This window comes from Onychostoma macrolepis, chromosome 21 (assembly GCF_012432095.1).
Source record: "Onychostoma macrolepis isolate SWU-2019 chromosome 21, ASM1243209v1, whole genome shotgun sequence".
NCBI classification, from domain to species: domain Eukaryota; kingdom Metazoa; phylum Chordata; class Actinopteri; order Cypriniformes; family Cyprinidae; genus Onychostoma; species Onychostoma macrolepis.
Window position 1 is genome coordinate 4,095,931 of NC_081175.1, and position 14,584 is coordinate 4,110,514.

The 14,584-nt window shown below is 35.8% G+C and overlaps 1 protein-coding gene across 1 annotated transcript; it reads left to right on the plus strand.

Annotated features, from left to right (window-relative positions):
* Nucleotides 1–3,428: 3,428 nt before the first annotated feature.
* Nucleotides 3,429–14,206, plus strand: ndfip1l (Nedd4 family interacting protein 1, like). The gene is made up of 8 exons (XM_058759054.1): nucleotides 3,429–3,633; nucleotides 5,450–5,537; nucleotides 5,758–5,888; nucleotides 10,374–10,461; nucleotides 10,740–10,864; nucleotides 11,139–11,205; nucleotides 11,436–11,541; nucleotides 13,041–14,206. The coding sequence occupies exons 1-7, from the start codon at nucleotides 3,604–3,606 to the stop codon at nucleotides 11,537–11,539; spliced, it is 633 nt and encodes a 210-aa protein (XP_058615037.1). The 5' UTR covers nucleotides 3,429–3,603; the 3' UTR covers nucleotides 11,540–11,541; nucleotides 13,041–14,206.
* The last annotated feature ends 378 nt before the right edge of the window (nucleotides 14,207–14,584 follow it).

The window sequence follows — 14,584 nt, forward strand, 5'->3', positions numbered from 1 at the left end:
ATGGAAATCTACATAGAGTAAAAAACTAAGGTGAAAAATGTTTTAACACTGCATTATTAGTTTCACTGTAAAATAATGTTACATTTATGGACGTTCCCAGAAGTCCTTGCTTCACACATTACATATGAGTATCTAGTTCTAGTGCTTTTATTTATAAAGCACATTTAAAAACAGTCACAGGACAGACCCAAGTGCTGTTCAAAGTCACATAGTCAAAACAGGAAATAGCATACAAAAATGAGAGCATCAGCATCGTTTGAAAATTAAAGAAAACAGGTGTTTTTACAGAAGAGATTTAAAAACAGATAGGAAGAAGCAACTCAACTGAGTAGGAGCAGCAAACTGAGTTTTGCTGGCCGCAGGCTGTTCCAAAACCACCAAAAAGGCTCCATCTGTGTTTCAGCCTTGTGCAGGGAACCATAAGTAGGTTTTGATTACCAGATCTTAAGTCTCTGGAAGGGATGCAGCAGTTCGGAAAGGTAACTCTAGGCACGTCAAACATTTATACACAAATAGGAGCCTTTTAAAATGAATCCTATGTGAACTGGAAGCCAATGAAGAGCTTGCAAAAAGGGAATGGCATGATCATACTTGCAATCTTTCTTAAGAAAATTGGCTGCAGCATTTCTAACCAATTGTAAACGAGCAACATGGGACAATACAGAGAACTACAATAGTCCAATCGAGAGGTTATAAAAGCATGCATAGCTATCACAAGGGATTTTTATTTATTTATTTATTTATTTTTTCAGGCAGGAAATGATTCATTTTAGAAAGTTGATAAAGTTGATATGATATTTAGCAGGATTTCATATTTATTGTATAGCAAGTTCATAGTTTATAGTTTGTTGGACTTTTTTTTAAAAATCAATATATGTATAATCCATTTTCAATTATTGCTGTAAATATTATGTAAAATAAATATTCATCTTTTTGCATGTGTTAGTATGATGTGATATCTCTTCGGCCACCCTGTTCTTTAAGAGATTGCGTGTTTGAAACATGTTGTCAAGGTGGTCAGTATGATAAAGTGGATTTTGCTGGAAAGGACACATCTCAGCTGTATCAGATTTCTGTCATGTCAAGCATTAATATCACTCATATGTCATGTATGCAGAGCATAGACTATGAGTTTCAACATATTTCCTTCTACGGTTCTAAAGCACCCGGTATAAAGGCCTGAAGGAAGCCTGTGTTCTGTAGTGTCACATCCAAACTACCCAGATCTGTAGATCCAAGAGGCCAGAATTACTAAACAGGGCAAATCAGGCAAGACTGCAATTCCATAAAAGCGCCAATGGGAGTGGAAATTGTTATTTGTTAACTAACATTCATTAATGGGACCTTATTCATAAGTGTTACTGACACATCAGTTTTGCTCTCTTCTTTGTAGATTCTCTCTTGTAAATAAACAGCATTTTAGTTCCATTGACACCGGAACAGTTGTACACTGTAGGCCTGTGTATATAGATGCAGTCTTTAATAAAATAATTTAAGCAACTACTTAAAAACTTCTTAATCAAACTTATGCTTGAAATGAATAAAAAATTAATGTTAAAGCATACGTATAAAACATGTAAGCACCTTTGCAGCAGTACAAAAATGCTTAGGTCAAGTCATGGTTATATAACACTTTATATGGATGTTTGTTTCAAAGCAGCTTCTTAACCCAATATATAATATAATATACTATAATATGCAGAGGTGGACAATAGTGAAGTGTTTTTACTCTGCTTTAAAAGTGCTTTTCAAGTGTCCGTACTTTATCAGAGTGTTTATCTTAAGAAAACTTTACTTCACAACATTCCAAAGCATAATATTGTTCTTTTTACTGCACTGCGTTTCATATTAAATATCGTTTAATACTTAATTACATTAGAAATATATTACTTTCTTACTTTTACTCAAGTAAAAGTAATTCAAATATTTACTTGAGTACAAGAAAGTACTACATTTTTAATGTTTCTTAAGTATTAAAGGTAAAAAAAAAAAAAAAACTTAATGAATTGTAGTGCAGTAAAAAGCGGGACATTATGGTTTTACAAATAAAAAACACTCTGATAAAATACAGATAGCCTACTTTTTAAATTTACTTGAGTAAAGTAAAAATACTTCACTACTGTCGGACAGTAACTAAGTATATTTACTTGAGTATTGTACTTAAGTACACTTTTTGAGTATCTGTACTTTACTTGAGTATTATTTTTTTCTGATGACTTTAACTTCACTACATTTGAAAGACAAATATTGTACTTTTCACTCCACTACATTTCTATCAAGGTCCTCGAAGTAGAAAGTCAGTGGGTGATTTTTTTTTTCTTCTCCAAATTGTGAATTTCTATTTTTGAGACAGTTTATCAATAATCACTCTTGTAGGGGTACATGAAGTGATTTCCCAGCATTTTTGTGAACACTGACCAGTTGCAAATGTGATATTTATTTACAACAATTCAATAATAAAAAGTTAATAATGTGGTATATATTAGACACAATATTGTCTGATTTTGCTAAATTGTGAATGTGAAAATATTACCTATAAAGCCACAGAAGAACTGTTGCGCGTCTCCTAATAAAACACAGTAGGTGTTGGACTTGAAGCAGCACTGCACAGACTGTCATGTGTGTGACATCAAAGTGACAAGAGCGATTAAACGGCATTTTTGAAATTTTTGTTTTGATGTCAAATAAGTCTTGCTGTTTTGCTTTTTTGTTAAAGCAGTGTTGCTGTTGTAAAGTTATACAGCTACAGTTGTGTTGCTGGGTTTTAAAGCAGGTTAGATTTTTTTTTCTTCCTTATCACTCTGTATTTACAGGATTTCACTGTCCACTCTGTTCAAATGTGGATGAATGGCTACACATAGATGTGTGCACACACTGTCAGCGCTGTGGGAGATCACTACCATCCTGCTTTTGTGGGGGTGGGTAGGGGTGCTAAATAATATATGTATATATATATATATATATATATATATATATATATATATATATATGTTTTTTTTCCTTAGGTTTTAACATTCTAAAAGCTATTTATTCCAAAGATACTACAAGCTAGTCAGTGTATTCAGTAGGTGTAATGTATTGTAAGTTTGCTTCAGAGGTATTGCAAGGATTATGTACAACAATATGTCACAACTTAACAATAATAAAACATAAATTGCATTGACATAAAAAAGGAAATTTACTTTAGTTACTTAAGTACTTTTAAAAGCAAGTACTTCTGTTCTTTTACTTAAGTAAAAATCTGTCTTTACAACTTTTACTTGTAATGGAGTAATATTTGACCAGGAGTATCTGTACTTTCACTCAAGTAATGGAGATGTGTACTTTGTCCGCCTTTGGTAATATATGCATACTGTATAATATGTCGAGTTTACAATGTAGGAAATGCACACCTGGTTGATGTAAATGTAGTGCTCGTTTCGTCCTGTGAGAGCGCTAAAGTTCACAACTGTCTGACTGACATCACAGGAAGCTCCAAGACAAATCTGATCTGATGAGGGCTGTGGCTTTGCCACTAACTAGATATATAATTTTATTTAGACAGTTTGCTGTGTGAATTGTGTCTATACTGGGATACTCGTTATCTTTATAAGCTCGCTGAGGATGGCTGAGCCAAGTGGGAGATATCAGCAGGTGAGTGAACTCCACTGTAACTCGGCACGGTTATTTGTAAAGCTGGCCAGCGGCAGGCGCCTCCACGGCGGGGAGTGTTGTCGGGAAACACCGATGCTCTGACAGGATGCGGGCCACAGTGTTTTGAATGAATAACACGTCCATTTAAATGATAGCGGCATGACACATAAATTGCGCTCATCTGTGAACATATAACTTAGCTTTTAACCAGTTCGTTATTAAAAAAAATGCTTGCTAATGCAGTTGTTTCTTGCTTACGTTAAAGTTTTCATTCATGCAATATAAATTATGTAACTCTTTTACAGTAAGTTACCCATGCAAGGAAAGCAAACTTACTGCAGGGATATTACAGATTGGCAGGTGTTTATGGGGCCAGAGTCGGCCTGGTTTATTTAGTTGAAAAAAATATCTGGTTAGAACACTGAACTAACGTTAGTACAGGCCATTGTAATGTAATACCACACTGCAGCAGACATGTTGGCAAAAGTATGTTTGGTTTGTTTGTTTGTTTTTTTGTTTGTTTGTTTTTTTAAGAAACATCCTAGTCAGTGACATTAAGTTTGGTCAATGTTATTGCCTTTATATGGTACAATTCTGATATCAGAGATGACAATACCATGGTATTTTGGTCTAGTGTAGACTATAGAATTGCACGTCCAAGCTACTTCAAAAATTTCTGTCATGATAAAACCACGATTCTGGACATGTAACCTCTCATAAACTATGGTATTACTATGGTGAATGTCTGGAAACATGGTTAACCATAAAATATGTTTAAAAGATCTGGAAAAGAATGTTACCATGCATGTAATCAGTGTATATTAATTTGGTACATTTAATTCTGTTACGCCTGATATAAAACCTGAAATAATAGTCTGAAAGTAATAGTGACAATGTGGAGCTTATACTTTGAGAAAATACACCTATTCAGAGGTCCAAATTGAGCACAAATATGCAATTTGGTTCAGATGTTATTTACATGATTGAAAAGTAAGAAATTCTGATAGCTTATAATGTAAATAGGTGAGATTTGTATAACAATATAGCAGACTATTTATCTAAAATGTTCAGTTCAGTTGTTTCAGTCCAGTAAATGTTCACCTTGAAATATTACTAACAATATAAAAGTTATTCGTATGTTTACTCAACTACCATGAAGGTGGACATTTTTTAGAATTATACTAAAAGTGATTTTGCTTATTAAAAAATGAATAGGCATACTGTCCATTAGAGAGCAGAACTTTCAGCCAACTTTTGACCATGTTTGACCACATTTAGAGGCATTAGAAATGCATGTGTCAACTTTAATACAATAATATTTAGGGGTAGTAGTAATATTTCATTTACAAAATGGTGTAATCCTATCCCATCGCTATTATTTGGCTGTTCACTTTTTCATTTAGTGAATAAAACACAATTTTTTTCATTGATGTTGTTTTATGTAATTTGAATATTGGTCATCATAAATAAAGGGCAGTTTGGCAACCCCTTTTTTTCACATCCTGATTTGTGAAATTGTGAAGATGAACACTTCTGGAATGTGAGTGTTTAGTGCGTGAGCATGTGATGAGTGTATGGAAAGTCATGTGAGTTTAAACTTAGTTACATTTGTCATGGTGTGCATTTTTTACGGAGTATTTACACTGACACCACTGATATTTAAATTTAACTCATTAAAATCAGGTTTTACTTGTGCCAGATCATCTCATATTTCCACTTGCCTTTGACAGAGTTGTATTTGCAGCCATGTCACAGTCAAACTTGAGAGGCAAAGTTCAAGATTTCATGCAGTTAATGAATTCTCTTGTGTCACCAGCTGCCCAATGAAGAGGAGCCAGAGGAGGGAGCTCAGGTGGCCAGTGATCCTCCGCCCCCTTACAGCAGTTTTGCAGCTGACAGCGCAGGTATGCTACATTTAGAGGGCCCTGTGAAATCCTTTTTATTTTTCGGTGTTTTCCTTCTTAATTCTTCTGGGTTGTATTTTAAAGGTTTAATATTGAATTTAAATGATCACAAAGAATGTCTAATCATCATGGAAATCATAGTGCACAACATGTATTTTGTTTGTTCAAACCATATTATGAAATGGCAATCAACATTGATTTTTTTTTTCACTCTTCTCAGCATATTTTGATTACAAAGACGATGCAGCGTTTCCCAAGCCCCCTTCTTACAACGTAGCCACATCTCTACCATCGTACGATGAGGCAGAGCGGACCAAAGCAGAGGCTACTATCCCACTGGTGTCAGGCCGAGTAAGTACCGCAAATCTCAGCCACTAATTCCAACCAGCTCTGGGACAAAAAAAATCCTTAACATCACCACAGGAAATGCTGTTTTAATGTGATGCTTCCCCTGTTCACTGCTCTGTTTCTCTGCCACACATTGCTTGCGTACAGCACAGGGAACGTCTGGACACATTCGATGATGTAACTCGCTGTGCGCTGGAGGTACAATAACAGAGTGTGTGAGACTGTAAAGTGTGGTGGAGGTGATGTCAATCTAGGAAGACTCCAGGGCCCTGTTTTTCTGGCTTGACCCTGTTACAACATGGGTGTATATTTATTTTTGTAATGCACAGAAAAATATCAGCATTAGCAGCAAGCATTGCATGTTTGATACAATTATTAGCATTTGGGTAACAGCACTGATTTGGTGCTTTTCAGGCCATGAAATGTTGCCCCTGGTGTCTTAGGTTTTAGACGTGATGATAGTTATGTGCTATATAGAGTATCCGGAAAAAAAAAAAATTTCTGGAGATATTTTGCTTTTGAATGTGATATATGTCTGTGGAATGTTTAGTAATTTGGCTCAATCATCTTTAAAAATGTGTATATTTAAAATTCAGTTCTTTCAGTCAGAACAACTTTTAAAGGACGTTCAAAAATGTTTGATGAAAGTGGAATCATGAACCTGCTAGCAGTGGAGAAATTTGAAACAAAAAAAAGTTTTTAATAAAAAGAGATTTATTTTTAATAGGCATTGCGTCGTATGTGCAATCATGTTTAGTTTTGCAAAATGAAAATTCTACATGTGGTGAAACATTTCCCCACTCTTGATTCACATCAGATTCAGGTTGGTTCAAATTTCACATTCTTTGTTTGTGAAATTTGCGCCTTCAGACGGTTTGCACTGTTAAACCTCTTTGACGTTGCATCTACACACATGCAGCCAAATATCATTGGTAGCTACGACTTATTTTTATTTTTAAACACCTTGCTTGTCAAACTAAAACTGCTTCAACTTTTAAAAATTTGCCTCATCATTATTCTGTTGCTTTCAGCTGTGAACCCAATAATGTATTGTCTCAAACCCAATTGTTTAAAGACTCCCTATGAAACGTGTCTGACAGGGTTACGTGAACCCCAAACAAAGTTTCAGTTTTGAAAATATGTATTTTTGCTCTTCCATTTTACAACACAAAAACTTTTGTTGTTTTAAAGTCAGCAAAAAAATCTAGAGAAATGTCACTACCAATTACTTTTTATGTTGACTGTTTTAAGTACTTGTTCTGCAGGGTACTTTCACACAAGCACTTTTGGTGCACACTTGGGTTCATTTGATGGCAGAGTTCGGTTTGTTTATAAAATGTTTTCCAAACTTGAGTGTGCACCCCGAGTCTGGTTTTAAAAGCTGGTCTGGGGTATGGTTCATGTGAACCCTCCAGCAGAAATTGAATTCTGTGTAATAAGGCTGCAACTAACAAATTTGATAATTAAACTAATCTGTCAGTTATTTCTTTGATTTAATCACATGTAAAATGATAAATAAGTATAAAAAAAAAGTAATCCTTAATTTACTAAATAGTTATTCTACATCCTGCCCATTGTTGTCCTCAAAACTATGTGTAATTTGAAGGCAGTGAAAAGTATACAGGTGCATCTCAATAAATTAGAATGTCGTGGAAAAGTTCATTTATTTCAGTAATTCAACTCAAATTGTGAAACTCGTGTATTAAATAAATTCAATGCACACAGACTGAAGTAGTTTAAGTCTTTGGTTCTATTAATTGTGATGATTTTGTCTCACATTTAACAAAAACCCACCAATTCACTATCTCAACAAATTAGAATACTTCATAAGACCAATAAAAAAAAAAACATTTTTAGTGAATTGTTGGCCTTGTGGAAAGTATGTTCATTTACTGTAATGTACTCAATACTTGGTAGGGGCTCCTTTTGCTTTAATTACTGCCTCAATTCAGCGTGGCATGGAGGTGATCAGTTTGTGGCACTGCTGAGGTGGTATGGAAGCCCAGGTTTCTTTGACAGTGGCCTTCAGCTCATCTGCATTTTTTGGTCTCTTGTTTCTCATTTTCCTCTTGACAATACCTCATAGATTCTCTATGGGGTTCAGGTCTGGTGAGTTTGCTGGCCAGTCAAGCACACCAACACCATGGTCATTTAACCAACTTTTGATGCTTTTGGCGTGTGGGCAGGTGCCAAATCAATCTGGAAAATGAAATCAGCATCTTTAAAAAGCAGGTCAGCAGAAGGAAGCATGAAGTGCTCCAAAATGTCTTGGTAAACGGGTGCAGTGACTTTGGTTTTCAAAAAACACAATGGACCAACACCAGCAGATGACATTGCACCCCAAATCATCACAGACTGTGGAAACTTAACACTGGACTTCAAGCAACTTGGGCTATGAGCTTCTCCACCCTTCCTCCAGACTCTAGGACCTTGGTTTCCAAATGAAATACAAAACTTGCTCTCATCTGAAACAAGGACTTTGGACCACTGGGCAACAGTCCAGTTCTTCTCCTTAGCCCAGGTAAGATGCCTCTGACGTTGTCTGTGGTTCAGGAGTGGCTTAACAAGAGGAATACGACAACTGTAGCCAAATTCCTTGGCATGTCTGTGTGTGGTGGCTCTTGATGCCTTGACCCCAGCCTCAGTCCAATTCCTTGTGAAGTTCACCCGAATTCTTGAATCGATTTTGCTTGACAATCCTCATAAGGCTGCGGTTCTCTTGGCTGGTTGTGCATCTTTTTCTTCCACACTTTTTCCTTCCACTCAACTTTCTGTTAACATGCTTGGATACAGCACTCTGTGAACAGCCAGCTTCTTTGGCAATGAATGTTTGTGGCTTACCCTCCTTGTGAAGGGTGCCAATGATTGTCTTCTGGACAACTGTCAGATCAGCAGTCTTCCCCATGATTGTGTAGCCTAGTGAACCAAACTGAGACCATTTTGAAGGCTCAGGAATCCTTTGCAAGTGTTTTGAGTTGATTAGCTGATTGGCATGTCACCATATTCTAATTTGTTGAGATGAATTGGTGGGCTTTTGTTAAATCTGAGCCAAAATCATCACAATTAAAATAACCAAAGACTTTAAACTACTAAAGTCTGTGTGCATTGAATTTATTTAATACACGAGTTTCACAATTTGAGTTGAATTACTGAAATGAACTTTTCCACGACATTCTAATTTATTGAGATGCACCTGTAGTGAATTTATTTAGAAAGGCAATGTGCAATTAAAGAGTGTGCAAAAAGTAGTTAAAATATAAGATGTTTGCTTACCATTTGAAAGTAAAAGTTAAAATTATTAAATTAAAAATGATAAAAAAGAAAATCGAAAGCAAAGCAAACTAAATGTTAACTGGTTGAACCACTGTATTAAATGGCACACACATCCATCAAAGCACATGACTGGGCAACCTGCGCTAAACCTATATGCTTTAATTTGAAGCACTTAATATGGATTTAGTATTCTCATGTTTAGGACAGCATAAGTCATGCAGTATTCCAGCAGCAGCTCACTCTACATCCTCTGCTGTTTTCTTGATGTGTTTTGTCCATAAAATTTAACAGAATCCATAGACGGCATGGGGATGGGTAAGCAGTCCAACTATAGTTCAGACCAAGCAATCAAACCAAGTGTGAAAGCACCATGAAGCTACATGTCTACCAAGTCTGCTCTTAAAGTGTTGCTTTATTGTTACTTAGGTTTTTGTGGTTTGTTTCTGTGAATTATATGAGGCCCAATGCATCCAGTCACACTCTTCTCCTACCATTATCTAATTCTCTTGTTTTTCTCATTTAAAGGGGTCATGGCATGATTTTTTTCTTTTCTTTTTTTTTTTTTTTGTTATTTTTATTTTTTTTAGTTATGTACCTTAATAGCCACTTATAACGTTTATAATGTGCTTTGCACAAATATTTAAAATATTTTCAACCCTCATTCTGATCCTCTGTCTGAGATAATTTGTTTTTAAAGAACGGGTTTATCAGTAATTGCCACTGTAATGGTTGTCTAACGTCATAGCATAGGAAATAGTATCAATGTCCATTGCTATTGCCTGAACACATTGTCTATATAAAACCATCATTAACAGACAAAACAATGTTTGTCAAATTGTTTATAATGTAATTGGTTTGCGATTACAGCTTCTGTCAGATCCAATAGTTGGCTGCTTCATTTTTCCACAAAAGTTTCTTTGCAAACTCTCCATTACTGTACTTCATTTGCATAATATGCAGTCAAATGCTCCAAACAAACATCTAATACTCCAGACGCCATCCACTTGTTCCTTATGCTGGGGTCCTTCTGAAGTCTGTACTTCCTTTTGTTCTCTTGACTGGAGTAGCTCAAGCACATGGAAAATTTGATTTCTCATGTCATGACCGCTTTAAACGACCCCACGGTTGTTGTGTTTTAGCCTTGCTTTCCTCTTTCTGTCTCTGTTACACATTTAGAGTTGATGGACAGCTCTGTCTCTTTATATTTTCCTGCAGGATGATGACTTTGTGGCCAGAGACGACTTTGAGGATGCTGACCAGCTGCAGATAGGCAATGACGGCATTTTCATGTTGACATGTTTCAGTAAGTATTTTCAGGAATGATAGAGGGTTTAGAAACAGTTTGTGCATTCCCATCTTCCTTTATCTCCTATCCATCAAGCGGGACTTTCCAAACATAAGTTAAGTATGAATGTTACCAACCAAATAAAAAAGAAAGGGGAAAAAAGTAACAGAAAGAAAATGCTGGTGATGAGGGTCATGTTAAGTTTGTGGGGGTTTCTTTTTTTAATGGGAATAAACAATTCCATATAATCTTCAGAAAATCTGATATTTCATTTTTAAAATCTCATTTTTCCTCAGTGGCATTCCTCTTCAGCTGTATTGGCTTCTTTCTATCATTCTGCCTTACAACCTCAGCAGCTGGGCGTTATGGCGCCATATCTGGGTTTGGTCTGTCCCTCATCAAATGGATCCTCATTGTACGGGTACGCTTCCACCTAGACATCTGCAGCTAATTTTACACATTATGCTTTATTTAGATAGTATATCTATTGGTTAACCATTTTGGCTTGGCTGGGTTAGTGAGAACATTCCAGAAGCACATTACCCCACATTAGTAATCACCACTACTGCTCAAATCTGACTAAATAAGACGAATGTGCTGTAATGTGTTTTCTTCATGACATTACAAGCCTGGACATGATCGGTGCTTTATCTGTGCATATCTCTCTCACTCTTCCTCTCTCTTTTCATTCTCAGTTTTCTACTTATTTCCCTGGTTACTTTGATGGACAGTACTGGTTATGGTGGGTGTTTCTGGTGCTTGGTAAGTACAAGTCCACAAAACATAACTGAAGTTCCTTAAGTTAAATGTTTCACTTGTAAAACAGGGTTATGATAAATATAAGTAGATTCTAACATAGTTTGATGTTTATATAGTATAATGACATTCTTAATTTTAAGTGCATCTTATGCATTAAAAAACTTGTGCGTTGTCGGCCAAGTTAAAAATCCATTTGAAGCGAGAGCACTGAAATGAGTTTTTATGACCTACAGGCATCCTGCTCTTCCTCAGAGGCTTTATTAACTACGCCAAGATCCGAAAAATGGCTGACTCCGTTTCTACTCTTCCGCGGACCAGAGTTCTCTTCATCTATTAAAGGTTAATATTTCTGAGCCTCTTTTATATGAAGGCAAAGCTATTTTGTGTTTATTAAATGAAGTTCTAAAACTTAATTGTCTCGAGATTTGCCTTCAATTGATGATAATAATCATATGATGATTCCCTTGTGAGCAACCCCCTTCTTAATATTTAAAGGCAGCTATATATATATTTATTTTATGTTTTAAAAAATGTATATTTAAAAATGTATACAAAGTTAAATTAGTAGCCCTTTTCTCACAACCTATTGTTATGAACACCCTCTTTTCAGGATCCAATGAATTATATAACTCTGCAACAAAAAAGAAAAAAAGAAACATTATCTCGCTTTCGACTGCTTTTATTTCCAGCAGTATTTCTTAACATGTAAATATTAGTATTTGCATAGAAAGTTTAACAACTGAGACAAACTAAAAAAGGTTTCACAGGCATTTGACAAACAGAAATGGAATAATGAGGCACTGAACAAAGCGGGGGTTAATATCAAAAGTTGCAGTGAGTATTTTGTGTGGTACGACAGTGCATCTCATCCTCATGGGCAAAAGATGCATTTTTGGCAGACCTCGAATTGATTTAAAACCAATCATTTGTTCCTGTCTTAAAAACAAATGGCAAACAGAGTGGGATCTATATACAATGAATAAACTCCATGAAACTGGCCCCAATGTTGGAAAAATAAATTTTCCAACCGATGGGACCGGATAGTCTATACCTGCCATGGAATAGGTCAATCCAGGTTGACACACAAGTTTTTAATACTTGGAGATGATCCTCCAACATGTTCTCTCTGCCAAAACCCGTTAACCCTGAAGCACGTTTTATTAGAATCTGCTGGTTTTAACCCTGTGAGAAAACGTATTTACTCAGTTAACTCTTTTGAAGAGATTTTTAACAGTTACACCAGATACAGTTTTAGTGAGAATACATTTTAAAAACCTGATATAATTTAGTCCTACATTTTTCTCGCCATGAAAATAGCCACAGAAGCTTAAAAAGCAAGCAAGCAAACAAACAAACAAACTCATCCTCGTGGACTCAACAACATTTGCCAGTTCTTGCTGGGATGTTTCCACCAAGACACTTGCAAATTCTTGAACACGTCTGGGGAGACGCGTTTACATGTGGTTTGCCACTGCAGGGACGATGCGCTCTTCTTGCCGTCTTGGGCAGCTTATATTACGAACACTGCAGTCCACAGCTGCATGTGTTAGCTTATTTGAATTTTACAAAATTATCTTTAAAATGCAGTATCCTGAAAAGGACACATTTCATTTATTTTTTTTTTTTTTAATTATTATTTTTTGGGGGGTTGCACATGCCATATAGGCTTTGTGCAGTGTTGCAGGTTAAATACTGCAATGATCATACAAAATCTGTGTTCAGAAGCAAGCATGCATTTTGGAACTGCCCTGGAAGAATTTATAATAATAATGACTGTCCAGTCCAGTAAAGTGAACACATGAATAATGCATTTTTTTTTTTTTTTTAATCTACTCTAGTCACTTGCTGGAAATGAAAACACATTCACGGGCCTGCATTGAGCCGTTGACCCAGTGGGGAAAGTATATTTAAGAAAAAAAAATCCTTCCATCTGTTATCTACTCATCTGAAAGGAAGACCGTGGAATTCCAGAGCGATGGAGGAAGAGTGTTTTTTTCTTCTTCTTTTTTCCACCCTCTGCTTTTGAAAATGCAGTTTGGGTGTCAGATAGCAAGATACTCTTTTTACGTTTCTAGATGTAAAGTAGTGGATGCTAACAGCTCTGTACCTGTTCTGAAATCATTAGTGGTTTGATGTTGAGTGCTATTTGCTCTTTTCAAGTCTGTAATGTATTAAAAAAGCCTTATGTATGAGATCTTGTTTGTAGTAAAGGCATGCACTATACTCCCTGTTAACCAGTAGGGGGAAGTCTTGCTTTTTTAATTTCAGTGTTTTTTCCCCCCTCCCTCATTCAGTGACGTTTGACAAGAAGGCAACCAGTCACTGCTGGTCACCATTCATGAAGAGCTTTTTCTTTGTGAATGGCAGTGTGAAATGAAGTGAATCTAAAACAGTTGATGCTTTTCTTTTCTTCTATTCTCTTCTACTGTTTCTCTCTCGCTCCCTACATGACATGAAATTAAAGTTGCTGTTTTTAAGTTACCATTTTTGATGTGGTTCAGACATGTAGTTTTTCGAGTGGCTTATTAATAGCAAAATTAAGATCATGGAATATAGAAGGCGCATGAATGGCATCTAGCATTAGCAAATGTTTTTTGTTTGTTTTTTTGCACTCAACATTTGGCCTCATGTTTGAGCACTTGCAACTTTTTCAGCGAAGGAAACTTTAATATTTGCAGTCGAAAGTTTGTCCCTTTTATACAACGAGGCTGATGGTAGTGCACATTTTTCCGACCTTTGAATATACATTTAGCCGGATGCCTCTCCCCCACCTTGTGCAGTGGCCACGTTAGGGGCCCGTTTGATCTCTCGCTGTCTAATCATGCATGATTTTGTTGTGGCTTGTCTGCTCTTGTCACCTTGGGTCTCGTCCATGACACAGGAAGTTACTCTTTTGTGTTCAGTTTTCCATGCGGCTTTGCGGTCACCCTTTGAATTCCAATGGCTGTGCACATGTATTTGCTTGTAAATAAGATACTGCTATTAAATGTCTGTTCAACATTTACTGCAAATTTTTTTGTCTATCTTTGTCTTAAGGGTGCAGAAATTTGAGTAAAGATGTTAAGAAGTTATTAGCAGTTTTATACTTTATACAGTATAATAAATTAATGTAAATGGGTAATTTTTTTTTTTTGTAAAATTTAAGATGATTATCAGTAGTATATGCCTTATGATTAGTCATTTGATGCATTTAGCTTTACTTTGTCATGAAATTTAAAATTAGATTTTTTTTTTTTTTTAATAGTTTAAAATACTTTTAAAACCATATGAGGATAATATGAATACAAAGGAACGTTTCTAAGCACTCCTTGCCTGCGTTTTAAACTAGATTTTTGATTTTGTTTTCTTGCACTCTTATTTGTCATTGGCCATTTTCTAACAG

Coding starts and splice junctions, on each gene's coding strand:
- ndfip1l (XM_058759054.1), top strand. CDS start 3,604: ATGGCTGAGCCAAGTGGGAGATATCAGCAG. Junction 5,538..5,757: donor TTTTGCAGCTGACAGCGCAG/GTATGCTACATT, acceptor CACTCTTCTCAG/CATATTTTGATTACAAAGAC. Junction 10,865..11,138: donor AATGGATCCTCATTGTACGG/GTACGCTTCCAC, acceptor TTTCATTCTCAG/TTTTCTACTTATTTCCCTGG.